The 14,468-nt window shown below is 44.8% G+C and overlaps 1 protein-coding gene across 2 annotated transcripts in view; it reads left to right on the plus strand.

Annotated features, from left to right (window-relative positions):
- The first annotated feature begins 5,677 nt into the window (after positions 1 to 5,677).
- Positions 5,678 to 14,468, plus strand: part of LOC147444808 (uncharacterized) — a 52,889-nt gene continuing 44,098 nt past the window's right edge. Inside the window, exons 1-2 of one of the 2 annotated variants that reach the window (XM_086527342.1) lie at positions 5,678 to 6,286; positions 6,373 to 6,476. In XM_086527342.1, coding sequence (XP_086383468.1) covers positions 6,198 to 6,286; positions 6,373 to 6,476 — 193 coding nt within the window. In that variant the 5' untranslated portion in view covers positions 5,678 to 6,197. The other variant, XM_086527341.1, reaches the window with a different exon arrangement.

The following is a 14,468-nucleotide window of genomic DNA, read 5'->3' on the forward strand; positions in this document are numbered from 1 at the left end:
AAGCCATCTATGGTGCAAATCGCCTCTACGATTGCGCATGGAGTTTCCATCCTTTGATCCCCTCATACCCCCCCCCCCCCCCCCCCCCCCCCTCGCCCCCCCGACCCTTCCCCCCTTAAATGCTCCGCGTCAGTTAGTCATGAGATCATTCTACAAGGAAAACTCCCATCTCACTTCTTTTTTATTATCTCTAACGTTGGTAGCTAGCTAGCTTGGTATACAAATCAATAACTTTCTCCAATAAGTGTCCCCAATTTTGGAAGCAGCCGATTAACCGGTATCTTGGGAGATCCTTTGGATAAATTTGAAGTGAAAAAGGGGCAGCAGGCACGTGGAAAGAGGAAGGGGGGGGGGGGAGAGAGAGAGAGAGAGAGAGAGAGAGAGAGAGAGAGAGAGAGAGGAATCTCATTTGGAGCAGGCACGTGGAGAGAGAGAGAGAGAGAGAGAGAGAGAGAGAGAGAGAGAGAGAAATCTCATTTCGCATGGGGCCTCAGTCGTGTGAGGGCAGAGCGGAAGAGAGAGCGAGAGAGCTCGCCTGAGCTCGTCTGACTGCAGGAGCGTCTGGCGGTGGCTACGGATGTAGCGCAGAGGGCAGAGCGAGAGAGATTGTGAGAGAGCTCGTCTGAGCTCGTGTGAACGTGCATGCGATGTGTGCAGCCTGCAGGAGGCTGTGGCGATGGCTGCGCAGGCAGGGCAGAGGATACAGCGTCCCGCAGAGACAGATGGAAGAGAGAGGAGAGAGAGGGACGGTCACATCTTGGTAGATTCGGCTTAATCGGGGTGTAGACCCAATAGGAGATCCATAATGGGTACCACATACTTATTTGGCAGGTTCTTAATTCTATTAGTGGAGTCTTTGCAAATTCCTAATTTCTGTTGCTCGAAGAGGAGCTCTAAAACCGCAACAGCACACCAAAGCCAGTGATCGACTGCGGACAATCAATGACCTTTAGTGGAGCTTGCGTATTCATTACACACTCACAAAATGCTGCTGAAGAATCAGTATTTTATGAGATTAAAAAAGAGCACTCTAACCCCTCCTGCTCTTGCCATCGTCGCCATCCCCTGCAAAACCGTCACAGGTGAGTGAGGGTTTGGTTGCAAAACCTACGCTTCAAGTGAGTTGCCTACAAAGATAAATATTGAAGCCATGCATTGCTAAATGGTTGTTGATTATTAAAAACTTTATACTTTCATTTACTCCAAACATGCCAAATATACTTTGCTTTTATTATGTTCCACCATGTGGTGGGAAATCCTCTAAAATCTCCCTAAGAATGTGCTATCATTTTAGGTATGAGCATTTAATGGCCACTATTTTTCCAAGAATTTCATGCTCGTGTGTGTGTGTGTGTGTGTGTGTGTGTGTGTGTGTGTATATATATATATATATATATATATATATATATATATATATATATATAAATAAATAAAGAGAGAGAGAGAGAGAGAGAGCATAGGGAGTCTGTGAGGAAGTATTACATATCCAAGTAAATTTTCTTTGGAGTAATAGAATCCATTAATAATTACTTATGAAGTATGCATTAAGGGGATTGCATTCAATTCTTTTATATGGATGACAAAGCTATTTTAGACATTTTACCCATAAATGTTGAAGATCGTGTTTGTCAAAGTAATCGTGCAAAATGTTTGTGATGAATAGTATGACATGGCCCTAAGAGCGTAAAAGTGTGATCTAACACAAAAATATATACGTGGTTGAAGAACATGTAGACGCATAGGTGTAGGAGCTATGCGCTGATACACTATAGCCCTTTTAAAATGATACAAACGCTTTTCCTAGAAAAGCTTGCCTAAAATAGGTTCCATAAAGACTTCAAGGATATTATATCTTTTAAACCATTGAAACAAACATGTGGGTCCTAGCTTGTGATTTTGCTTCAACAAATATTTTGGTAACTTACAATGGTTAAGGTTAAGGAGGTGAAAAGAGAGATTCCTTACTATAGACAGGAACAATCTAGGATGAGCATGCTTTGCTGTAGCAAAGCTTGATTGTAAGTATCCACAATGTGAGTGTGCACTGAGCTTTTTACCTATCCATAACCCCTTTTTTTTTGGGGTTTGGGGGTGTGTGTGTATATGTTGGGGGGGGGGGGGGGGGGGGTGTTTGTGTGTGTGTGTTGGGGGGTTTGAAGAATTTGGCTTAGAGTGTCTAAACATTATTTGGCTCACATTTGTGGCTTAACGTCCTATCACTTCTACTGGGTCTACATTCACGTAAACCCATTAATTAGCAACAAAGATTCCAAAGGAATCTCCAATTTGAAGTGAAACCCTTCGCAGCAGTTCCCACGCCCCAGCCGTGTTTAGAATCCCTCTGGACCTTTCTCGAGCTGCACCCAATGCCACCCTCCCTCCTCGGCCATAGGTGGGGCTGCTCCTGTGATGGGCATGCAAGTGCACAAGAGGGTCAGGTTGCCTTCTTGGTCATGGTGAAGCTGACCACTTTGAACTCTCTCCTTGCCTCTTCTTCCCTGGGCACACACTCCCAATACTTAGTCCTACTGCATCATTCGGTTGCACAACCACTCATCCCTCTCTCCCTCACCCTCATCTCTCCGCCTATGCTCCGTTTCTTTGCCTCTGTGTCTGTCTCCCTCGGACCCAACGGACATGGTTCACCTCGATGCCAAAAAATCTCCCTATATTACTCCCTCATATCCGGCTCGCTTGCCCACATGGTGTTGCCTCCACTAACACCTGCACGCAGCTCCAAGTTAGGGTCGGCTCTTCACTTATGCTACCTTTGCACTGTGAATCTGCCATATTTTGGGGGGGGGGGAGAGAGAGAGAGAGAGAGAGAGAGGTTGTGCGCCTCCCCTACGCGCGTCCGTGCAAGTGCGCAGCTCCGCTGTATAAAACTCGAACAACGCCATCGAGACCTGCAACACAACCGACAAGGAAAAAATATAAGTCTCTCTCTCTCTCTCTCTCTCTCTCTCTCTCTCCTCCACGTGCCCCTTCTCCCTCCTCTTCCACTCATTTTAAAACTTGATCGCAAAATGGATCTTTGAAGATACCCATTAAACACTCTTTCCCAAAATTGGCTGGACCTACTTGATGTAAAAGAAGAAGGCCACCAAATTTGTGGATGGCCTTAAACCCTTGCCCAAAAGTAAATGCAACACCCATTTGACTTGAACCCTTGGCTCTATGATAAGAGTCCAATGTTGCAACCAATGGGTTACAACTGCAACGCAATTCCTTTTTCAACATTGAATAAGCAGTGGCGATTCTTGTATGTATAAATGGCAATGTAGCATTTGCAACATGCTGGTGGGCGCCCTTAGGGCCGAAACCTTGACACCAAGCTAGTATCGACAATTCAACACAACATACATGCTTGAAAGGTAAAGGCTCTAGACTTGTTTGGGTTCAGCCATCGTACTTGGTTGAAACCTTGACACCAATCTAGTATCGACAATTCAGCACAACATACAAGCTTGAAAGGTAAAGTCTCTAGACTTGTTTGGGTTCATTCATAGTACCTTTTGGGCATATATGGCAAGTATTTATTTATGCATTTCCTAGTTATTTATGCATTTCACAAGAGTCCAAAAGCATACCTAGAATGAGGGGTCGGCTTTTTCCACTTGTAGTATGATATAAAGCATCCGACCTTCACCTGATGTCAGGTCTAGATGTTTGGCTTCTCTTATATAAGAGGCTTTCTTGTGACCTCCCGAGCAATGCATTATGTCTACTTTATTATCTCTTGATTATGGATAACTCATTAATGTTTCCATCCTAATGCGAGCGTGCACGCTCGCGCGCGCGCGCGCACACACACACACACACACACACACACACACACACACACATATATATATATATATATATATAGAGAGAGAGAGAGAGAGAGAGAGAGAGAGAGAGAGAGAGAGAGAGAGAACATATGGAGTTTACATGTGAGGAAGTAATACGGATCCAAATAAATTTTCTTTGGAAGAATATAATGGATTAAAAATTACTTATGGATTAAGGGAATTGCATTCAATTCTTTTATATGGATGACAAAGCTATTTTATGCATTTTACCCATAATAGACAATTCATGTTGAAGATCGTGTTTGTCAAAGTAGTTGTGCAAAATGTTTGTGATGAGTAGGCTCCCCAAAACGAATTTTTTAGAAACCATTAATTCGGTCTTTTTTTTTTTTTTGGGGGTGGGGGCGGGGGGGAAGGGAAGGGTGGGGTGGGGGAAAAAAAGAGAAAGGGAAAGGAGAGGGGGGTTTATTTGTTTTTTTTTTAGTGCTCAAGGGATCCCCGAAAGGCAGCCAAGGCGAATAGCCTAATGGTTAAGCTTCTCTTTATAATCCTTGCGTGCTGAGATAAAATCCTAGGCATTACGAATGCTTTTGAAGCTAATTGGAGATGTTGAAGCATCTTGGAAAGATTCTGTGTATTGAAAAGTGAAAGTAAAGCCATTAAGGTGCTAACATGGTGTGATGAATAGTGTGGCATGGCCCTAAGAGCATAAAAGTGTGGTCTAACACAAAAATATGGTTGAAGAACATGTAGGAGCTCTGCGCCGATACACTGTAGCCCTTTTAAAATGATAAAAACGCTTTTCCTAGCAAAGCTTGCCTAAATAGGTTACATAAAGAAATCAAGGATATTATATTTTAAACCATTGAAACAAACATGTGGGTCCTAGCTTGTGATTTTTCTTCAACAAATATTTTGGTTATGTAAGGTTTAGGAGGTGAAAAGAGAGATTCCTTACTATAGACGGGAACAATCTACAATGAGCATGCTTTGCTAAAGCTTGATTGTAAGTATCCACAGTGTGGGTGTGCACTGTGAGCTTTTTACCTATCCATAGATCACTTTTTTTGGGTTTGAAGAATTTGGCTTAGAGTGTTTAAACATTATTTGGCCCACACTTGTGGCTTGTCATGCACACCAAACAAAGGATAGGTATTCGATGTAAACGAAGGCGGCCACCAAATTTGTGGATGGCCTTGAACCCTCGCCCAAAAGTAAATGCAACACCCATTCGACTTGAACCTTGGGCTCTACGATAAGAGTCCAATGTTGCAACCAATGGGTTACAACTATAGAATTAAAACACAATTCCTTTTTCAACATTGAATAAGTAGTGGTGATTCTTGTATGTATAAATGGCAATGTGGCATTTGCAACATGCTAGTGGGCGCCCTTAGGACTGAAACCTTTACACCAATCTAGTATCGACAATTCAACACAACATACAAGCTTGAAAGATAAAGGCTCTAGACTTGTTTGGGTTCAGGGCGGTCTTAGGGTTGAAACCTTGACACCAATCTAGTATCGACAATTCAACACAACATACAAGCTTGAAAGGGAAAAGCTCTAGACTTGTTTGGGTTCAACCATCGTACCTGGCTGAAACCTTTATACCAATCTAGTATCGACAATTCAACACAACATACAAGCTTGAAAGGTAAAGGCTCTACACTTGTTTGGTTTCAGCCATAGTACCTGTTGGGCATATTGTATGGGCAGGTAGTGTATAAATCAACTATTTAGGCTAAATAAGCACATGTGCAGGACCCAGTTGCCTCAAGACAGTTGCACATTGCATTGGGCCACCGTAGGTAGCTCACAAATGGGTGGTGCGTCCCACCTTGTAATGGAAGGGAAGCGTGGTTCAGCATAGCAACGACGTATGTCATGGTAGATGACGTGGAGACCGTTAAGACTGCTTGGCAGACCTAGTAAACAAGGAAAAGCAGGATGCCATGCGATGCGCCCCGCCCATTTCTTCATCTTCTGCTTACAGACAAGCGCCGCGTTTTCATCCCTCAGCTACTACAAGTTTACAACAGCCTTTTCTGTTGCTCCTCGCTCCGCTCTTCTCCCGAGGTCTCGTGCTTCGCAAAGTTTGCAGAAACGTTTCTTTGCCAAGAAGAGCACCCGCCATGGTAGCTTGCTTCTTCTGCGGACGTTCGTATTAGCTGCAGATGGTCGTTTGCCGCTAGGTTCCTCGCGCTGCCTGAGCAAGAAAAATGCGCAGATAATTCTGGGACGATAGCACTTTCTCCACTGAAGCTTGTGTTTCTTGCCCTTTAGGTTCGTACATCTTTTTGCTGACACCACTTGCCAAGAAGAGTGAGGGGTCAACATAGTCTTCCAAGACGGGGGCCGTTTGTTGTGTGGCCTCTAGGCCACGGGGATCGGCACATAACAGCGATGAGTGGTCTGTTGGACCGACAGAACCCCACTGGAGAGTTAATGGAGGCTTCTCTCCTTCGCTGTCTGCAAGATGGGAGCAGAAACAGGCACGTGAATCACCATTTTCATCACGAAGGAGTAGCATCAGCAGCCCTTTTTCACATCAGCAGCATCGTGATGTGCATGTCGGCAGGATTGTCTCACCGTTGGACAGCCCGCCTGAAGGTTTCAGGTTACCACAGTGGACTCCTCTTTCTCATGATGCCAGTGTAGATGACTTCATTGCAGCTGCAGCAGGTAAATGGAAGTTTGTCTCTTTTCATTCTGGCACATTGAATCTTACTCCTGCTTTTACAATTTCCGGCCAAAAAACGAAGCTTTATTTTTCTGTTTATATTTCCTCTCTCTGTTTTTTTCTGTGCCTCGTGTGGTTGGTGTTGATTCAGCAAGGGAAGCCCACTACAACTGTTTCATTGGATAGTTTGTGCTTGTTTCTGAATGTATTATGTGCCATATTACAGCTTTACTTGCCTTGCTGGCAAGATATTCGAGGAACCAGCTCCTTGTAAGGGAGTAAAGCTCGGGTCCATATTGCTTACATTGCTGAACACCTTCATAGTGGGACCAGTCGTGTATTGGCTGTGCTACCAGGCTATATGGTAGTTTTAATTGGGATGTGAGTGTAAAATTTACACTCTGCTGCTCCATTCGGGAAGGATATTGCTTGCATTTTTAACTTCCAGCATGTCTGGTTTTTGGCAGTTGTAAGGCATTGGTTTTGGGCCTTTTTCTGTGCTGCATATAGTAGAGCAGTGGTTCTTCTAGCTACTATGTCGAAGATCTGAAGTTTGACTGGCTATTAATGCTGTAGTTTTCTCAGCTGACTTATATCTAAGGTTTTCCCTTCAGGATGTTTTTTTGTGTGTGGTTTGCAATTGAATAATTGTGAAACCTTTCATTACATTTTTGTTTTTCAGTTTTGTTCTTAGTGTTCTTATATACATTGTTGTATAGAATTCTCCCTTTTGTCTTGTTTTGTAGAGGCCAAACAATGAGTTGAAGTCTTTTCTAAGTATCATCGGTGTATAGGTTACGTCAGCTTATATCTTGTTTTTTTAAACTGTTGTATAGGTTATGTCAGCTTATATCTTGCTTATTTTAACTGTTGTTTATCGGCGCCTAATGAAAAATAGGGCTCAACATCTTTTTATTTTGTAAGTAGAGATGTGGCTTGGCTTCTTTGGGATTGTGCATTTGTTTGTATGATTTGGCTCAGTATGAGTTTTGGCGAATGTTTTGCTCATCTTCCTCTTGACCATTGCTTCTGTTGACTAAAGGGGACAAAGTTTGCTATGCAGTGATAAGTATTCCATTAAATTCCTTTTGTGTTATAGGCTTCTTATTTTTGCTATTTATTTTACAATTTCACCTTGACTTTATTTTTGCATGTGGACACGTATGCATCCATACCTGGTTTTTTGGAGTAGAAACTATGATTTTAAGCGATACATCTTATGGGCAGGCTTCTACACGTCATGGCAGAGGGTTTGCCTCATGCTGAATGTTAATGTCTTTCTCTCTAAGTGTTGGGTGGTGTGTTCATTGGCTAGCTGGACCTTGGGGTTTGTGAACCTTTCAGGGTAGGACATATGGAAATGCTGCTTGTAGGGTTTGCATTGCCAAAGCAATGTTTTGGAACCCCAAATCTTGGCTGGTAGCATGTTGTGTGACAGTCACTCCTTGAGAAAGTTGGTCATGGGTTAGGTGCGTAAGTGTTTGGTTTCACGGTTGGAAATGTAATGTAGCTGTTGTCCAAGCTATGCAAGACATTAAAAATAAGAAAACTGCGTGGACCAGCTGACGCAGCAGTGCCATACGGACACTCCAAAATGCGTTGATTGCTGACGTGGCAGGTTATACGGATGCCCGTGATTTACGGCGGATTTTGCACCGACAATTTTCAGCGCTAGCTTGAAAGACCAGATTCTTTTGGAACTCGTAGCTTTTCATGTGCTTGCTTTTGGAAGGCCCAAAGCCTAAATAAGAATTGTCAGAGATGAGCTTGGGAGCACTAAGCACAGAGAGAGAGGACCCTCAGACATTGTACTTTGCCAAGATTAGTATAAAACGAAATACCGAAAGGGGCACCAAACTTTAGGGCCGATCTCTCTAGGCATGGAACTACGTCGGGCCGTGTCGTCTCGCTCAGTTGTGAAAAAAGTTATTTTTCAGTTTCTCTCACGTGTGTTCAGATTCTAGACTTGGGGTGTCCAAGCTTGTAACAGCTACAACTTGCCTCAAAAAACAAAATGCGGGGAGACTTTCCCAATGTGAAGGTAAGATATGTACAATGACGGCTAAATTAACATGTGTGGGGGGGGGGGGGGGGAACAACCACACTGATGGGCAATATTGCCATCTAGGCGCCCCATGAACTATAGTGAAGAAGGGCCTTGGTTGTCAAAGTCGAAAGGCGGCCTTGCGGCACTTCTGCATGCAATTGGAGTAGCCTTGAAGCCTCTCAAACTGTTCCCTGATTGCATGGATTAGCTCCAACAAGATGCCATGTATAGTCTCGGCCAGTGGGACATGTCGAGGCTTGAAGATGCGAGAGCATTGATTCTCTAGGTGAACCAAAGCGTAGGTTGCAGACGAGCTCCTAACAACACTACTATTTTTGCTCCACTCCTAAGGTACAAGCTCTATGGCGGGTTGGAGATTAGGTTGGCCCCCTGTCTCACAATCACCCTGTTGATTGAAGCCATCTCAAAACGAAGTGCTGGGCCTCGTGAGGGTGGATCAAGTTGTAGCCTCCCAAGTTTACTGGCTAGGTGTTGAAAGTGCAGGAATCAACCAAAAAATCCGAAGCCAAACTTGTTGTGCCATGGGGTAGTCCCACAGACAGTGGAGTTGTGTCAGGTGGATAGTCATAGGTGGTACATATCGTGGAGGATAGTCACAAGGAATGATGACAGATTCAAACCAACCTGACAATCCAAGTATCGAACTCGTGTCCTTGGGGGGATCCACCTAAAGCCCTTTCCAGGCGACCAATCGGGCATGGGAGCACGACCAACCCAGAAAGCCATCGTCTTCCGCTAGTTAATCAATGCTCCCGACACAACGAAACACCTCAAGAGATTGCTCACACCTATGCAAATTGGCCTTCCGGCCAAAAACATGCCTTAGTCATCAGCCAACTCAGCGTTGAAAAGCTTATCTCTTTGAATAGGCAGTTGTAGTCCACGCAAACAAACCTCTTGCGAAGTAAAAAATATACTCATCGCCTTAGCATAGAAGAGGAACAAGAAGGGGGCAAGAGGGCAGCCTTGTTGTACTGAGCGTGTGAGCATGAAGCGTGCTCCTCTTCCCCTTGCCAACATCACGTGACTGTGCGCACACCTGTAGAGAGCTGACACCCCTCTAATCCATGCATCTAAAAAGCCCAATCGGCACATAGTGCCCTCAAGGCTCAAGGAAGCCCCAACCAACTTTGTTATAAGCCTTCTCAAAGTTGAGGAGCACCACAAGGCGCGCGAGAGAGAGAGAGAGAGAGAGAGAGAGAGAGAGAGAGAGAGAGAGAGAGAGAGAGAGAGAGAATGATACTTTGAATGAAGGTAACACCAGATGGGGTCCCAAACCCCCCTCCAAGGGCCCCCCTCTATAGGTAGAGAGGTATTTGCTTTAGATTACACATATGCTGATACAATGGTCCTAGATACTGAGACGTTGTTGGGATCTTGCGGTAGATGCTTGGATCTGCGAGGCTAAGGGCTGAAAACTGAAAACGCCAGGGTAACTGATGGGATCTGCAATTGTGATAAGTCTAAGGGCTGATCGGCTGTTGCCGATATTGGCGATGGGCTGAAAACTGAAAAACCCTGGCTGATCTGAGCGCTGAATCTGAAAATGCTGGCCGATCAAAGTGAAAACGCTAGTACTGATGGTTGGATCTGCGATGGTATGGCGAGGTTATGGCTGAAAACTGAAAATTCTTGTGCTGTTGGGGTGTTGTAGGCTGATCTGGTGCAAAAGTGCTAGAGATGTTGAGGTACTGCGGGTACTTTGTGCTGGTATGCGCATGACAAGGACCCACCTTCTCAAAAAACTCACCAGTAACTTTGTCTCCCATCTGAGTCCACTGAGATGCTTGACGATGGAAGGCAAGCTCATGGTGTTGCTTCTCAATGGTAATCCACTCCTGCTGAGTTTGTTGTATCTGCTCCTCCATCCAAGGGCTACATGGGTGACGTTCTTGCGTCTCCTTATCGTAAGGAAGCCTTGTTTCTTCTCCTCTTGGGTAGTAGCCAGGACTCATGGAGGAAGAAACGACCTAGATTCGTTGTTCATAGCGTCACAACCTGCTGTTTGAGCTCTGTATCCAACAAAATTCTCTTTGGGATGTGTAGCATGAGACCATCGCTCTGTTGCTTATCTGTTAAAGTAAGAATCACTAGCGCATGATCTACAAAAGTGGTCCTTGCCAAAATGCATAGTGAAGCGCCCATGTCACTGATCTGGTCACTAGCGTGGAAACAATCAATCTTGGATAGATTCACCCCTCCTACTCTGTGGTCAGGAGAGACCGTCTGAAGGCCGCACAAAGCCTACATGCTGCCATACATCCGAAATCCTGAAAGTTATACATAGGCGCTCTCAAGTAGACAACTCAGCTCTGTGTACAATCGTATGGCTGCCCCCTTTCCTATCCGAAGGGTCCTCAAGCATGTTGAAGTTCCCCCCAATGCACCATTGCTTTGCATGAGCCAAAGACTCCACAATATGTGACCAAAACTCAGCCCGTGCATAAATGTTCAAGAAGCCGACAAGGGTTTTCAACGTGCATGGTAACCCATTGGTCCCTCCCTAGTACAATAATACCTCTACCCACAATGGCCTTATGCCATGAGTCTGCAATAGTCATAGATAAACCTCCTTGAATGCCTCCAAGCCCAAAAGCCGTTGACCAAAATGTCTCATAGCGGCCACGTAAGATCTGTCCACGACGCCAAACACGACTCTCACATAGGTGATACTCCTGAAGCATAATTATATTGATCGCGCCATCCACAAGGCATCTCTGAAGCTCATGTCTCATTCGATCTCTCCGGCGTAAAAACTTGGGCCACCAAGCCCTCGCACATTCATGAGACAATCCTCGTGGGTTCAATAAGAGAAAATGGATGCTACCTGTTACTTACTGGCTTGGACACTCCAAGTGAGAAAATCTGCAAATAACTGAACTTGACGAGAGAGAGAGAGAGAGAGAGAGAGAGAGAGAGAGAGAGAGAGAGAGAGAGAGAGAGAGAGAGAAGAGGAGAGTTGACACGACACGCCAAGTTCAGAGCCAAGACGCAATGGCCCCAAAGATTGGCGCCCCTTGTGGTATTTCTTTATTATTACATTTTCTTAAAGTACAACTCCTAAGGGTCCTCTTCTCTGAGACTCTGTGTCCATATGATCTCGAGAATGAGGCCCTAGGGTCCTTATAAATAGTACAAGGGATGCCCAAAAAACAGAGCGCTAAAAGCATATGATCCAAAAGCATTCACACCGAGCAGGTCTTGACTCAAACGCCCATGCAAAAACTGCAGCGCAAAGCGCGAAATCGGTACAGCATGCCATGTCATCATGTCAATGCGATTTTCAAACATCCAACACAGACTACAAGCTTTTGGTTATTTGGGTTTAGGTTTCTCGATTGGTGCTTATAAGTTCTTTATGTTGGTAGGTGTTAAGATTTTTAATCTCTTAACCCCCCCCTAGGCCTCTTGGTCCATCTTTTGGGTTGAGTTTCTCTTGTCCACTCGGCAAGTTCTTTCCAGTTTGGCACACCACGTCATCACTTTGTGACGTTCCCCCCTCTTGAAAGAATTGTAGTCGCCCTTGATTACGTCTGCAAAACAGCCAAAGGACAAACTTTTTCCAGTAGACATTGACCCTATGTGCTCAGGCACCAGACTCCACAAATCCAGCACTTTTACAAAGGCATCATTCACTAATCAATCACATTTGTGTTGAAGGTCTTAGTGTAACAGACTTCGACACTCCAAGTCGAGATTCTACCACGACACTACAAGAATTCACTTCAAAACAGTTCACAGTTCACAATTGATTGGACATTGGCCTGGCGGAGTTCCGTGCCTAGAGATATTGGCCCCAGAGACTTGCGCCCCTTTCGGTATTTCTTTTTATATTAATTTGCAACTCAAAGTACAAGGGAGTGGTCAGGACTCACTCTCAGACTTTGCGTCCAGATGCTTTGAGAAGTGAGAGCCCAAGCCAGTATTAGATAGGCTTACAAGGGATGCTAAAAGCAGAGCCCAAAAGCTTCAAAATCAAAAGCCTTGCCAAAAATAAAGCAAAAGCTCTCTCTCTCTCTCTCTCTCTCTCTCTCTCTCTCTCTCTCTCTCTCTCTTTTCTCTTGCAATTTGCGTAGCCAAAAAGCAGTTCCAAAATTCTGTCCTTGTTGCCATAAATTGCGCCGCAAAAAGCAGGCGTCCGTACAGCATGCCACGTGGCTGATTTTTTCGCAGAATGCGCCGCGTTTTCGGGGGCTGTCATACAGCCATGCCACGTTAGCATTGTAGCCAAGCTCTCCGCGGGAATGTTCATGCGAAAAGGTGTGTGTGTGTGTGTGTACTGGGCAGCCACATAACCAGTTTGTGACATACTCCCCTCTTGAAAGCATTGTAATCGCCCTCGATAACACCTGCAAAACAGAAAGATGCCATAAACTGTCTTAGGAGACATTGATTGTTAGTACCGACGCACTAGGAACACACATCTAGCACATGTACCAATCGACAGTCACATCACACGACATCACAGGACATCAGTAGACATGACATGACAAATCACATGACAAATCACATTCAACATTCATTCGGATCTCAGACCATGATTTATCGGCAATGCTATTAGCAATCACATCTAGATCCACTCAGGACCTCATAGATGCTCGATTGACTAATCCCTATTGCAACCATGTCTATCGAGATCATTCATACCAAAATGCTGGAGGCCGGGTCCATCTACACTCCTGTTGTTGAGACAGTGTCCCGAACAAGTGTATCTCTGGGCTCGGCTCACACGGTAAGGTGGCCGGTTGGGTGGTGTGATTCCAAGTATCAGATCAGTGGTATGATCCTCAGGATGAATTGGTAGCAACTCGCCTGGTAGGCCCTTTGAAAAGCAACCGGCATGACTGTGGAGAAAATTTTGGCGTTCTTTGGTCAGGTCAAAACATATTCGACCTTCAATCATCGTTCAGTTCTCTCCAAAAAAAGTGAGTAAAGAAACTGAAGTTCATTAAGTACACTCTCTCAGCCCTTCATTTTTTTCAAAGTCGCTTTCTCGGCCCGGTAGTCAACCACGGTGTTGTTCTTGTGGTACCAAGGGATTTCGAGTAGGACGTCACAACCTCCCAAGGAAATTATGTAGAAATCCTCGTGCCCTAAACACCCCTGTCATTGCAACTGAAGTTTGCCAATGATCGGTGTAATGGCAACATCCGTCCGGGTGCCGCTAGAATTACCTCCGCTTGTGGCCTTTAGCCTGTCATCCGTAATTCCAATTTGAGCCGCCAATTCAACTGAAAAGAAGTTGGCCTTGGCTCCTTCAAAAGAGCTTCCTGATCTTTCCCTTTGTCCTAAAAACGGCAAAGTTTGTACTTTTATTCATTTGATTCGGTTCGGGTCCCACGCAATGTGGTACCAGTTTTTTTTTTTTTTTTGCCTTTTCTGCCATGTCCCGCAGCTGCTTTGGAATTTTCTGGCCTTTCTTCATCCTGTTCATTTCGTGCCTTGTTAGGGCACTTCGCGGAGATATGCCCAGTTTCCCCGCATTTAAAACACTTCCCCTCTCTGATATAGCGGGGTCATGCATCCTTTTCTTTCGTTTCTGGGGTGCTCTTCTTCTTTCTACTTTCATTTCGGAAGTCTGTTCGGTTCTCTGCGTCACGATCTCATATGTGGGGTAAGTTAAATTGCCTGAATGAATGGCAAAACCCCGTTTCGCATGACTCATCAGTTCCTAAATGGAATTGGACTTTTGCTCTAAGCAATGATCTCGGATCTCCGTAGGAAGTCCCAAGGTAAACCGCTCAATCTGTTCTTTGAACAAGATCTTCTTAAATGAAGAGGCTGGTAGAAAAGAGCTCCAGAATCTCTCGCAATATGCGTCCAACGTATCCTTCTTGGTCATCCGAAGATGGTTCCAAGCAGTTCGTATGTCGTGTTCGTACTCTCCAGTCAACCAAGAAGAAATAAAAAGCCTTTTAATTTTCAG

This window comes from Adiantum capillus-veneris, chromosome 13 (genome assembly GCF_014529385.1).
Source record: "Adiantum capillus-veneris isolate H3 chromosome 13, ASM1452938v2, whole genome shotgun sequence".
NCBI lineage: Eukaryota > Viridiplantae > Streptophyta > Polypodiopsida > Polypodiales > Pteridaceae > Adiantum > Adiantum capillus-veneris.